The 14,770-nt window shown below is 37.1% G+C and overlaps 1 protein-coding gene across 10 annotated transcripts in view; it reads right to left on the reverse strand.

The window, feature by feature from the left end:
- PEX5L (peroxisomal biogenesis factor 5 like) overlaps positions 1-14,770 on the reverse strand; it is a 226,217-nt gene that overhangs the window by 66,360 nt on the left and 145,087 nt on the right. For all 10 annotated transcript variants that reach the window (XM_045539735.1, XM_045539731.1, XM_045539736.1 and 7 more), the window contains 2 exons: positions 13,553-13,676; positions 12,183-12,279 (listed from right to left, as the gene is read on the reverse strand). In XM_045539735.1, the coding sequence (XP_045395691.1) occupies positions 12,183-12,279; positions 13,553-13,676 (221 nt within the window). The remainder of the gene's footprint in view (positions 1-12,182; positions 12,280-13,552; positions 13,677-14,770) is intronic.

Below are 14,770 nucleotides of genomic sequence, written 5' to 3' on the forward strand. Positions count from 1 at the left end.
AAGCAGTCATGTTTGAAAACCACTGTTTCAAACTTTTCTCTTCACACGGCACTTGCCATCTATACAGCTCAGCTGCTTTTCATTTGTTCTCCACCGTCACTGGTGCTGAAGAGGACTCTCCTGTTTTGCTATGACACGATAGTTCTACCAGGGCTCACTACATGGCAGATGCTGCTCTAAGTGCTGCAGATACTACAACTCATTTTGTTCTTTCCACAGCCTCTTGAGGTAGGGATTATCGTAGACTCCATTTTCAAGATGACGACATTGAGGCACAGAGAGTTTAATTAACTTGCTCAAAGTCACCCAGCTAGTAAGTGGCAGGGCTGGTGCTTCAGGGCCGTGCTCAGAACCCCTGCTCATTCTGCCTCTCACGAGAGACTGTGCTCATTTGGCCATTTTAGGAAGCTGCAAAACTGAGAGAAGCTGCTGCCGGGGTGTTCATGCATGGGTGAGGAGTCAACCAAGAATCCCTAAGCATACTGTGGACTGAAACCAGTAATGAAGTAATCACAATGAACACTCCTGACCTGTAAACAACAGTCCTAGGCTGTGTTTTGCTTTGATGAATATGGAAGGTTATTTTATTGAAACATTAATTTATGTTTGCTCCCCACTGTTGTGAATACTCCTATATCCCCCGTATTTCCTGGCACACAGTAGGAACTCCATAAATAGTCAATAAATATTTGTTGAAAATACGCTGTCAGTGAATGAGCTGAAGGTATTTTCTCTCCTTACGCCCAGAAGGTGTTCTCAGTCAAGGCTCACTGGCCAGTCCGGGAGGTTAAGGAGGAGCTTACAGGAGACTGTGAGGGTACTTGCGTTTTGTCCTGGATCTGGAGCGACAGGGGTCTGACCTAGCAAAGCCCTGCTGTCCTGGCTTTGGGGGAGCGGAATGGCTACTGGATGCCCTGTGGGCAGTGCAGGGGTGAGGCCACTGCAGTGGTGCCTGTGGTTGGAAGGGGGAAGGGTGGCGGGGCACCTCGGGGCCTGCCTGGGCATCAGCCTCACTGTCACCATGAACAAGAAGCCTCCCTTGTTCTCTGGGCCCCATGAAAGCTACTACCTCTTCCCAACCCGGAAACCGACACAGGGAAGGGAACCAAAAACATCAGTGAGATTGACTACCACATCATCCTGGCAAGCAGGGATTTAAAGCCAGATTAAATACAAGTAATAAAAGTAATTAGGATATTTTTTGTACTCCAGGATTGTGGTAGCAAATTCATATTCACTGCAGAAGTAAAAGAACTTTTAATTACCCTGGTTTTAGTCTAAAATATCCAGTTTTTGTTTGAAACCAAGAACACCATATTTTGTTTCAGAGTAAACAGTTAATTCAGAATCTCCCAGAATTGAATTAACAATATTCAAATAGATTTTTTTCTCACTAGGCTGGAGAGATAAATGCCAATAGGTTGCTATAAATCATAAGAAAGTTATGAGAGTTGTATTTTATAAATGATGCTTCACACCTTTATTTATATCTAGTAATAGCATAAACTAATGTGACTTTTGGATTATGGCTGAATATTTTTGTTCTGAAATTATATGGTCCCTGAGATTAATGCACCGAAAAGAACATAAAAACTTTCTATAGTTTAAAAAAGGATTGGTTAGTTCATTTATAATTTGAGTATTTGTTAACTGCTCTCTCTCTCTCCACTTATGTTCTAATTTTGATTCAGATTGTGAAATATGCAGTTGTTTTTGTTCCTAACCTATGCGTATTACATTTCTCAATCCACAATATTTTGTCTCTGGCAGTAACAAGCCTTTAAAAGCACACAATTCTCCTCCGTTAGGGAGAGTTACTGTGGTCCTGCAGGAAGGAGGCTGGCAAGGGTGGCTTCTTTGGGTTCCCGGTTAATCACCAGAGATGAAAAGAAAGCAAAGATTAATGAAAGACACAGTTGTGTCCAAGTGGGAAAATGGGCTCTTGCATGAAAGGGTGGCTCTACCTGCCACCTCATCACCTGTCATTAGGTGGCGCGAGGTCACCTGCACTGCCCTTGCAGTGATTCCTTCTGAGCTCTCCCTCTGCAGAGGGCAGCATCTCACATGCAGAGAGGATGTACCACTGGCACCCCCTTACCACTGGCTTGTAACTGAGCATCATCTCCCAATGCACTATTTTCTGAGTGCTTTACTGCATACTTGTAAGTTTTCAATGAGAATGCAAAAAATTTTGATGGAGAACAGCCTTCTAATCATTTGCTAGGAGGTATCTGAGGAATCCAGTCAATCTTGCGAAAGAAAAATGCATCCTCAAGTTTTGAAAAAGACAAATTGAGATTGCTTGATTTGTTGCTATCATGCTAGAGCATTTTCTATTAAGTCAGCTTGACCCTTGTATTAGTTTCCTAGGGCTGCTGTAGCAAATTACCACAAATTGGGTGGTGACTTAAAATGACAGAAATTTATTCTCTCGAAGTTCTGGAAGGTGTTGGCAAGGCCACGCTCCCTCTGAAGGCTCTAGGGAGAATCTTCCCTAATCCTCTTCAAGTTCTTAGCGGTTTCAGGCTTTCCTTGGTTTATGGCTGCAGCTCTCTACATTGTCTCCTCTCTTCTCTCTCAAAACCCCAAACCTCCTCTGCCTCACTCTTTTTTTTTTTTTTTTTTTCTGGACAGTGTCTCTCTCTGTTGCCTGGGGCTAGAGTGCCATGATGTCAGCCTATCTCACAGCAACCTCAAACTCCTGGGCTCAAGTGCTCCTCCTGCTTCAGCCTCCCAAGTAGCTGGGATGAATTTTTTCTATTTTTAGTTGCTTGGCTAATTTTTTTTCTATTTTTTAGTAGAGAAGGAGTCTTATTCTTGCTCAGGATAGTCTCAAACTCCTGACCTCAAGTGATCCTCCTGCCTTGGCCTCCCAGAGTGCTAGGATTACAGGTTGAGCCACTGAGCCTGGCCTTCCACCTTACTCTTTATAAGGTACATGTGGTTGCTTTTAGGGCCCATTGAGCTAGTTCAGGAAAATCTCCTTCTCTCAAGATCTGTAACTTACTCATGCCTTTGGACACATATAGTAATATTTATAGATTCTGGGGATTAAGATGTGGACATATTCAGTCTACTACAACCCTCATCTGACACTCTGGGGTCACAATATAATTGATTAACAAATCTAAATAAACATAAAGGTGTAGATGATTTACAACCTTTTAAGACTGATAAGTTGTTAGGATGTTATAGTCTGGTAAACATGTTAACTCCAAAGGAGCTATGACCTTACTGTCTCATAGAAGATTAACAAATCTTGTATTTAACTTGGCAAACTTATTTTAGCATTTCTTTCCCAATTGGCTATATAAAACTCTGTTACTCAATGCTTTAATTTTGGAAACAACTCTGTTGTCTTTCTGCTGGTTCCTTCATTATAAAATAAACAAATTTTTAAAATGTGGACAAATGGTAAGAAATAAACTTTGTGAGAAATTGAAGAAGATGCAAATAAATGAAAAGATATCACCTGCTCATGAATTGAAAGAATATTTTTAAAAAATGTCCATACTACCAAAAGCAATCTACAGATTCAATTCAGTCTCTATCAAAATTCCAATGAAGTTCTTTACACAAATAGAAAAAATAATCATAAAATTTGTACGGGATCACAAAAGACCCTGAATAGCCAAAGCAATTTTGTATAAGAAGAATAAAGCTGGAGGCATCACACTGCCTGACTTCAAAATATACTACAAAGCTCTAGTAATCAAAACAGCATGGCACTGGCATAAAAACAGACATAAAGACCAATGGAACAGAATAGAGATCCCAGAAATAAATCCATGCATTTATAGTCAATTGTTTTTCTAAAAAGGTGCTAAGAACAAACAATGGAGAAAGGACAGTCTCTTCAATAAATTGTGCTGGGAAAACTAGATATCCACATACACAAGAATGAAATTAGAGCCTTATCTCACACTACATACAAAAATCAGATCAAAATGGATGGAAGACAAATGTAAGACCTGAAAATATGAAACTACTAGAAGAAAACATTGGGAAAATGTTATAAAACATTGGTCTGGGCAAATAATTTCTGGATATGACTCCAAAAGCACAGGCAACAAAAGCAAAAATAGACAAGATTACATCAAACTAAAAAGCTACTGCACAGCAAAGGAAACAATCAAGAGAGTAAAGAGACAACCTACAGAATAAGAGAAAATGTTTGAAAACCATACATCTGATATGGGGTTAACATCTAAAATATATAAGGAACTCAAACAATGCAACAGCAAGAAAACACATAATTTGATTCAAAAGTGGACAAAGAAGCTGAGTGGACATTTCTCAGAAGACATACAAATGACCAATAGACATATGAAAAAATGTTCAACATCACTAATTATCAGAGAAATGCAAAGTAAAGCCATGGTGAGATATCACCTCACACTTGTTAGAATGTCTATTATCAAAAAGAACAAAGATAAGTGTTGGTGAGGATGTGGAGACAAAGGGAACCCTCGCACACTGTTGGTGGGAATGTAAACTAGTATAGCCACTGTGGAGAACCGTATGGAGCTTCCTCAACAAACTAAAAATAGAGTTATCATATTATCCAGCAATCCCACTACTGGGTATATAGCCAAAGAAAATGAAATCAGTATGTTGAAGAGATATGTTCATTGCAGCATTATTCACAATAGCCAAGATATGGAATTGACCTAAGTGCCCATCAATGGAAGAATGGATTAAAAAATGTGGTATATATACATAATAGAATACTATTCAGCCTTCAAAAAGAAAGAAATACTGTCATTTGCAACAACATGGATGAACTTAGAGGACATTATGTTAAGTGAAATAAGCCAGGCATGAAAGACAAATACCATATAATTTCACTTATATGTAGTATCCAAAAAAGTTGAACTCATAGAAGCAAAGTAGAATGGTGGTTACCAGAGGCTGGGGATGGGGGAGGCAGGCTTTTGGGGAGATGTTGGTCAAAGGGTATAAAATTTCAGTTAGATAGGATAAAAAGTTTCAAGAGATCTATTATACATAATGGCGAGTATGGCTAATAACATTTGTATTGTATTCTTGAAAATCTCTAATACAGTGTAGATTTTAAGTGTTTTTATAAAAAAAAATAAGTATGTGAGGTAATGCATATGTTAATTAGCTCAATGAGCCATTTCACAATGTATATCCATTTCAAAACATCTTGTTGTACACAATAAATATACGCAATTTTTATTTGTCAATTAAAAAATTAATAAAAAAGAGGAAAACTTTGTGCATTTATATAATATCATGAATGAATGAATGGTGTCAGAATAAAATGAAACCACTAATATTTTTGTCCCTAGGCACTTTCTTTTATTAGCAGGCACTTTTCACCAGTGAAATATGACCTGCCTTTCCTGTGAAGTCTGACCTAAAGGACGCCATTACTGTCACAGGCTTCCTCCCTTCATCAATGTTTCATGACCCAACTGGATTATGAATCACAGGATGCAAAGGGCACCATATATCAGGAAGAAGAGGCAAAACCTCTCTCTCAGGATTCTAGGCTTACAGTTCATATTCTCTTTACTGCTTAAAACAACAAATAGAATCTTACTGTGGAAATGAAATTTTATTTTGATAGTACAGTTACTATTTAGGGAAGTGCTATTTTCCACATTGTTAGAAAAGTCTTATTACTAAGACAAGTGTTATCTACCTCACATTTTGAAACCATTTATTTTGCCCAAGGAAACACAACATAAATGCTACGAAATATAGGTAAATACTGAATGTAAACAGAGGCAGTTTTCAAATCGAGATTAGTATGCTGTTAAAGATTCTGAAACTTTTCTGCAATTTAGCAGTGTGTCTAGACCTGCTGGTTTAGGATCGAGAATGAAATACAGATTATAATACATGGTAAAGATCAGCCTTCCTTTCAACCAAAACATTTTTAAACATCTAATTTTATTGTAGGCAAAAACTGTAATATAGGCAAATATATATAAGTAATGCTTGCAAACTGTCGATACTGCTTAGTACTTAAATAGAAGAATAGTAAACAAAACAAGTACACCCATAAATTTGAGTTGCAGCTGTTTTGGTAGCACAATGTCTGTATCAGTGGTTCTCAAACTGCAGTGGGCATCAGAATCACCTGGAGGAGCTTGTTAAAATGCAGATTTCTCAGCCCCACCCCAGAGATTCTGATTCAGTAGGTCTGAGGTGAAGCCCCAGAGCCTGCATTTCTAACAAGTTAGTTCCCAGGTGATACTGATGCTTCTGGAGTAGGGACCACACAAAACCTCTCATCTAGGTATTGCCTTTATGTGTATGTGAGTAAAATGGTGGAGTTCACAAAGGTACTCTAAGGTGGGCATTTTTTCCCCTTTTTTTGCATGATTTTGAGAAATGTTCCACAGCTCTAGCAACCTCCTGGAAATACCTTGGCTTTAAAAATGGCATTTTAATTGGTTTAAGCTAATGGGATTTTAGGATATTAAACTTTTCAAAGAAGAAAGCATTTAGTTTCCCCAGTTGTTGATTGTTCTGAATGACAAGCCTAGGTAAAGAGAGAGAAGAAAGAATTTAATAACACTTTAAAAGCAATATTGTGTTTTATTCTCTTTATTAAAAATTATGATTGTGATCAAATTATAATTTGAAAATTACTGTATTTTTGTCTGGGTTGTCCTATAATAACTCTGTTAGCTAACCACTATGACAGTCATTCATAGCTTCTCATACAATTGCTTTTATATAATTGCTAGAGATCTCCCACCAAAACATATCTTAAAAGCTCAGTATTATTTCAAAAGAAATTAAAGGAGAAAAAGGAATCTACTTAATTATAGAAAAGGAAAATATAACAACTAGGAGACTTCGAGTGACAGGATATCATGGTCATTAAACACAGTCTCTGGAATCAGACCACCTGAGGCCAAATCCTAGCTTATTATTTAATATTAGTTGGTGACCTTGGACAAATTATTTAACCTCTATATTATCATCTGCAAAGTGTACATTCACTGATAAAGTTCTTCTAAGAATTGAGTACAATAATTCCTGTAAACACACATACATAATAAATGCTCAATAAAACTTTGCCTTTGTTAATATCTTTCTGCTTGTTGCCTATCAGGTGTAACTAGTGATTCATTGAAAAATATCTGTGTTTAGAAGTACTTTTGGCTAGTGGTTGTTGGAGACTAGTTGAATTCCTATACTAGAACAGGTAATTTAAATGCTTGCCTCACTGAGATGCTCAGGATTTTTTTTCTTAATCAGACATTTATACTGAAAGTACACACAAAAAGCTATCCCTTATGTGTAAAGAGCCAATTCCTAGAGCTCTGTGCAAGGTGCTGCAGCATACAGGCCCATCTCCATCCAACTATGAAATTCTAAGCTGTAGTACATCAAGGCAAATAAGCACTGATTTTGAAAAGAGATGGACAGTCTATTACCAGGCATAACTAAAAATTATTGAAACTAGTTTTAAGAATGATCAAGGGGCCAGGTGTGGTGGCTCACACCTGTAATCCTAACACTTTGGGAGGCCAAGGCAGAAAGATGACTTGAGGCCAGGAGTTCGAGATGAGACTGAGCAAATAGTGAAACCTCATCTCTACAAAAAATACAAAAATTAGTAGGGTGTGGTGGTGCGTTCCTGTAGTCCCAGCTACTCAGGATGCTGAGGTAGGAGGATCACTTGAGCCCAGGAATTTGAGGTTGCAGTGAGCTATGATGATGCCACTGCACTCTAGCTTGGGTGATAGAGCGAGACTCTGTCTCAAAAGAAAAACAAGGATAAAATTTTGTCTATTTTTTCTGCCTTTTAATCAACCATCAGCTGCTACTTCCATGTTGTTAAATTTGACAAGCATTGTTGTTTTCTCTTTTTGTTGGGATCCCCTTATTTTTCACTTCAACAAATATTTGTTGAGAACCCACTATGTACAGATTTCCTACTATGCTGAAAGTGATCTTTCAGATTTTCCTCTTGCCTGCCTTCTTTTCTTTGTTCCTTCCTTCCATCTTTGCTTCCTTCTTTCCTCATTGTATGTGGCCTGGAGGGGAAAAGGGATGTTGCTGTGGCTCCTGGACTATTTTCCAACAAGCAAAACTATTACTATTTACAGTGTATCTAATTGTTTCTGCTAGACACAAAGGTCTTGATACTTCTTATAATGTTGCTCATCTTTCTAGCTTTTTTACTGCCTCTCTCATGGCTTTATGGATAGTAGACATTCAGTCACATTTGTTGAATTGAAATGGAATGTAATGGAAACCATCAGCATTTCTAAAAGTAAGGGGTTGAGAATAAATTTGGAAGGGGGAGGTAAAAAATTGTGTATGGTCTCAAATCAGATGACAATTCTAATTTGTCTTACAAAGATTCTGGAATAACATGAAAAGTAAAATTACTTAACTCAGATCAACCCTATAAAAGTAAGTAATAATCAGGGTTCGCAATGAGAAGGGAAATAGATGGTTTGTGAGTTGTGTCAGGTGGATAAGCTCGAGGTGGCTGATACTGCATGGTCTGTGGTTAAGAACAAGGGCTTTAGAAGCTGATGGGTATGATTTGAATCCTGGTTCCTCTCCTTAGCTGCATCACCTTGGAAAAATTACTTCTCTCTAAGATACATTTTTTTTATATGTGAAATTGGGGATAATGTAGAGTTATAAGCATTTCAAATAATATACAAGAATAGAATCTCATCTGATACACATGAAGTAGGCATGTAATAAATGACAGCTACTAACATGCATTTCCTTTTACAATAGTCATTAAAAAATTTAGAAAACATAACTGCCCTTTAAGTTTAAATTATCCTGGTTTGGGATACTGTCAAAATTTAAATTGTTCTGGTTTGGAATTATGATTATGTGAAAGGAAACATGTGCTGTGCTAAAGTCAGCAAAATCCGTGAGTCACGTGATTGTGACCAAGCATTTGGGGAGCCGGGCTGCTGCACAGCCCGGTGAAATCTAACTCAGGTTTGCAAGAGCCTGTCTTGGAGTTCCCTTTCCAGTGTCCAAATTCGAAAAGGAAATGCTTGAATCATCATTTTCCTGCAGGAGCTAAATTTTTTTTTTTCCTCACCAACCCGTTTGTGGAAAAAGCTAATTTTACATCATTACTGTGTTTTTCTTCAATTCTTCAAATGTTTTCTAATTTTTCAGATTACATGACTTAAAAATAATTAACTCCAATTAACACAGTTTGTATAAGTATAAAACTTTATTTTTAAATATGTAGATTATATAATTTATTATAATCTGCTACTCTGATTAGTGTATTGTTGGGACTCAGAAAAAAAATGACACCTCAAAACATGGCTCTTTGACATGATGAGTACTTTGAACTAAAGAAGCAACCTCAGAACCAAGGTTCTCTGACCTTCACCCTAGTCCCTGTCTCTCACGCCTCCTTCCTCTCCCAAAGCACAGGGAGGGGCTTGCTCTGAAGTTCCCTACTCTAAGGAAAGTTCCTTCAGAAGTCTTGGGCCCACTCCCTATAATCTCATCAAACAGAGATTAAACTCCAAGGAAGGAAGACCAGAGTTGATCACACACCCACAGCTCAGACGAACTTTTTGTTCTTCGGGCCCATTCATCTCCCCTAAAAATCATTTACTCTTCCTCTAAAATTACCTACACCCCCACTTCCCTGTCCCTTATGAAGAGGGTATTTAAGCTTCAACCATCTGGTCCTTTTTCGAGTTTCATACTTTGTGTGACCCTCATGTGCTTGCATTTTAAAAAATTTGTATGCCTTGTCCCCTCTTAATCTATTGTCAGTATGTTTTGTAGACGCAAATTCTTGAAACTTCAGGGAATGGAAATTTCCTTTCATCCCTATAGTATTCAAAACACTATTTAAAAGAGATAAGACTATGTTTTTCTTTTTCCCCATCTTGAAAAGAAAAGGAGAAAACATAAGGATTCTTCACACTGTGAGCTTCAGTTTCTTTGTGATTTTGAAATATAATTTTTAAACACTGCTTGTAAATAGCTCTTCACCTGTTGAATCACTGCCTCAGATAATTTCTGTTGGTTTGAGAGAGAAGAAAATATTTTTTTGATTTTCCTGTGAACCATCTGAGTGATAGTTTTAAGTTGAATTTTTATGTATACCTTCATTATGATTTTACTTTATCTACATGAAGAGTTTGTACATTTAAGAGTAGTATGCTTCTAGCAGTATTGATATCTTTTTGTCTTTTATTACCAGTAGATTAGTCAGGCTCTTCTCTGTTTGAGTGACTTAGTGTTTCAGTTATATTAAATCTCAAATTCAGGAAATGCTACTAATTTAATCACAGGCTGGAATTAAAACTAGATTATGAATTTCCTTAGTTTAGGCAGGTGTTGATAAATAAATATAAAATATTTTTAAAAAGTATTAAATTAAGGCATAAATTATTTGTAAATAATTTATAACCTTCTAAAAGGATTCACTAAGATTTTTCTAGACAGAAAACTCTAATAGTGCATTTTAACTGTGTTTTGGAAGATAATATAGGAAATCTCAGACAAATCTTCCAAAGCACATTGTGTTTTCTTAAAGTAATGCATGCTGGTGGGTAAAGTGCAAGGACAGTGTAGTCGGATGGAATAAGAAAACCAGCAGGAGAGTAGCAGTCATTGGAATAATGAGATGAATGCATCCTGCGTCTCTATGGCAACAAGGGACCCAGCTTACCCTCCACCCCAGCTCAGTGTGGAACAGCCCACCTGGACCAAGCCTCACCCTGCTTTAGGAACAAATGTTTTATTGCTACATCAAATTGTTCCCAGGATTCCAGGTCGTGGAACAGTAACAATTACCTTAGCTGAGTCTAGCTCTCTAATGCACTTATCAAGAAATGTTTTTCTAATAAATGCTATAAATTTTCTTTTAAAAAGGCACATTTATTATAGAATGAGCACAAAGGAAGAAAATATATGTTCATGCTTCATTTACAATTCATTAAGGACCATTTGTTCAGGAAGTTAGTGGACTTGTTTTCCATCTGTGTTCTGGGAGCAGCAATGTCCTCTCTTGCGGAGGGAGGGGTGTTGGTAGGGGTGCTATTGGTGTCTTAGAAAGGTTTCCAGAGGTCTTCCATTTCCTCACGATTTCCTCCCTGTCTGTGTCCTCCTTTTCTCTGTGCTTTACTAGTTGTGGATCCATAGACAAGTTTCTTCATCTCACTGTGCTTTAGTTTCCCTGTCTATAAAATGGGGGTAATAATTGAACTTACTTCATTCAGCCATTTGACAGAATCAAATGAGCTAATATATATTAGAAGTCCTTATCATGGCACTCAATAATATTTGCTATTATCATAATTATCTCTTTATTTCACCCCAGATAATATATTTCCCCTCTTAGTTTCAACATTTTATCTAATAAACTCAAGAAAATTTCTCTTGCTCACTTTATCACACTTATTTTCCTTAAACACTTAGTCTCATCTCAACTAGACTGTAGAACTCATGAACATGGACACACATTTTTTAAGAGATCTTTGTGGTTTTAGATCAAAGCTGATGCATTGAAAAGCATTCAAGGGAATAAAAAGATTGAGACTGGCTTTAGCCTTCTTTGGCTGGGAAGATGTGTTTAACTTCACCGAGACTAAAGAGTATCTTTAAAGTGAGGTGAGGCTAATAATAATTCACAGGATTGTTTTATATAGAACACATAAAAAGCACATAGTAAAGTCCCTAATATTTAATGAGTACTTAAAATGGTAGTTCTTATTATTATCATCACTACTGCTAATGCTATAAGAATATATTCCTCAGTATAAAATTTATTTTCATGTGAGAGGGTACTGATGTGTGTAGTACCTTCCTCCACAGGGCATAGATGTGAATGAACACTGAAGATGTAATTTCCTCTTCTCTGTGCTCTGTTGCATAAATAGTGCTAATACAGGAGTAGAACAGATTTTGTATTGCGAAATAATAGAACAGAAAATGTAGAACAAGGAAAAAGTGCTACGTACACCGTGAATTCATTAATACGTTTTCTAGCCAAATGTGTATATATACATATATACCGGTATATAGTCAGTTATTTTAAGCATTGAGATAGTTACTGAGTGAGAAAGCACATGAAATGCAACGTACAGAAATGTACTTCAGACTTTTTGTGAAAATTTAAATAAAATATTTATGCTATATATTGTCTATTAGAAAAGATGGGTTCACTGAAGCATCAGTTTTGTTACCTGTGTTGGAGCCACCAGTTCTAGCTCTGAAGCCGACTCAGAGTTGAGGGCACTTTTGCCACCACTCAGTTCTGGTTGAGATCTGTGCTCTGAGGACCTATAAGGAATGCATTAAGGCAATTAACAAACATCAAGAAACACATTCTACTAGAAATTCAGCCAGAAAACCTAGTTAATTTCAATTATTGAAAGCCATGATAACAAAGGTCTCATCAAAATTTTGATGAAAAAGATAAGTTTTATATATTTCTATTATAATGACTACTTTCAGAATTGAAGTGGCTATAATGTGCTAGGTATTATTATCTTTGACGGACTCAGAGTTCAATTCAATTATGGGCAAAAAGTAAATACATGCAATATTCTTTTGTTACAGAAAATTCTGTTTTATGAAAAAATATTGTGGTTTTTTTTTGGGGGGGGGGAACTGCTCACAAAGTGTCTCAGGCCATCTTTATATCGAATCTGAAATGTCATAATAAGTGGAGATGTGGGAAGGCACCAGGAGCCTGACACAGGGTGCTGCCCTTTAGGAAGCTTCAAAAACATGGTAAAGACCGGGCGCGGTGGCTCACGCCTGTAATCCTAGCACTCTGGGAGGCTGAGGCGGGCGGATCGCTCGAGGTCAGGAGTTCGAGATTCGCCTGAGCAAGAGGGAGACTCCGTCTCTACTAAAAATAGAAAGAAATTATCTGGCCAACTAAAATATATACAGAAAAAATTAGCTGGGCATGGTGGCGCATGCCTGTAGTCTCAGCTACTCGGGAGACTGAGGCAGAAGGATTGCTTCAGCCCAGGAGTTTGAGGTTGCTGTGAGCTAGGCTGACGCCACGACACTCACTCTAGCCAGGGCAACAAAGTGACACTCTTTCTCAAAAAAAAAAAAAAAATTCAAAAACATGGTAAAACTCAGGTGGCCAGATGTTCTCATAGGCATCCATGGATTATTATCAATTATTTCATTATCTGATGTTGGATGACTGAGAAAGCCAGAAAAGATCACCTGTATAAACAGAAAAATTTAACTACCATTTATGTAAGGTATTGAATCTACTCACATCCGTGGATACACATATGTACCTCTTTTGACTGATCAGCACAGTTACATGTTCACAAAATTATCAACTAATGTTGAATCGTGGACCTCCCCAAATCCTTACCGATTGATTGAATTGACTTAATTTTGGACAATTCAGATGAAATAATTTAGAGTTTATAGAGGCCACAATAATTAGCATTGTTATATAGGTAGTTATACGTGGTTAAATGTATTTGGATTGACTTGACTCATTGGCTATTTCAGAACATGAGAGAAACATTTATAAAATTGACATACAGATGGGCTATTTTCTGGTATCAAAATATCTTACCATAAGAGCTCTTTTGATCCAGTTCTAGATGAGCATGATTTCCTGTCTGCCATTGGGTGCCCCTTGCTATTTCGATCTCCATGAAACTTAACATCATCCCATTTTTCCAGTTGTGTCTGGATGTCTATTAAGGAGAGAGGAGGGGGCAAGGGGGACAAGGGGAGTGCATGAGATGAGGAGAGGAGAGATTGACTAAGACTGAAAAGTCTTATCCAGGTAAACTTTACTCAACTGATACTCTCAAGCTCTAAGACCAACCTTTACTTTTTAAATGTTGCATAAAAATTAAAACATGTGCAGCTAGATAAAAATCAGACCTATCAAGATAAACTGAATTGCTTTTACAGTTAAAGCAATCAAGTTGTTTTACCTGACTTTATTTCAAAAGCTATGTGCATTCTGAATGCTGTGTGTGAGCCCATGGGATCTGGTGTAGAATGTGCATATGAAGTGCTACCCTATCACCCTCTACTTAAGGCTTTGGGGTACTTTTGGCATGTTTCCAGAAAGACATTCTGTTTAAAGAGATGAGCTTAGATGTTGGAAGGAGGTAGGAAGAAACCAGAACTTTTTTTTTTATAGCTTTTGTATATTTAATTTTTCAGCACAGGAAGGAATTTATAATGAGTATAGAAGGAAAGAAAGTGATGAAAATAGCCAAGAGAATGCTAGAACCATTTTCTCCCTGTGGCTTACAGGTAAAGAACCTGGTGTGACTCTCTGTCATTAACAGGTGAGTGACTGTGAACAAACCACTTAAACAATCATGGGGTTTGGTTTTTTCATTTATAAAAGATGGCTTTGCAGTTCTGAAGGTCTTTTTTCCCTCTTCTTTTTAAAAATTGTGGTAAAAAATATTAATACATAACAAAATTTACTATTTTAATGATTTTTAAGTGTACAATCAGTAGCATTAGCATATTTACATTGTTGTGCAACCACCACTACTATTCATCCCAAACTGAAACTCTCTACCCATTAAACGCTAATTTCCCATTCCCTTTCCCCTAAAACCCTGGTAACTTCTACTTTCTGTCTCTGTGAATTTGATTGCCCTAAGTACTTCATGTAAGTGAAATCATGCAATACAGGTTGAGTATTCCTGATTCAAAATGCTTGGACCAGAAGTGTGTCTTATTTTGGATATTTTTGGATTTTGGAATATTTGCATATATAAAATGAAATATTTAGGGGATGGGACCCAAGTCTCAACATGAA

Source organism: Lemur catta, chromosome 1, assembly GCF_020740605.2.
Source record: "Lemur catta isolate mLemCat1 chromosome 1, mLemCat1.pri, whole genome shotgun sequence".
NCBI lineage: Eukaryota > Metazoa > Chordata > Mammalia > Primates > Lemuridae > Lemur > Lemur catta.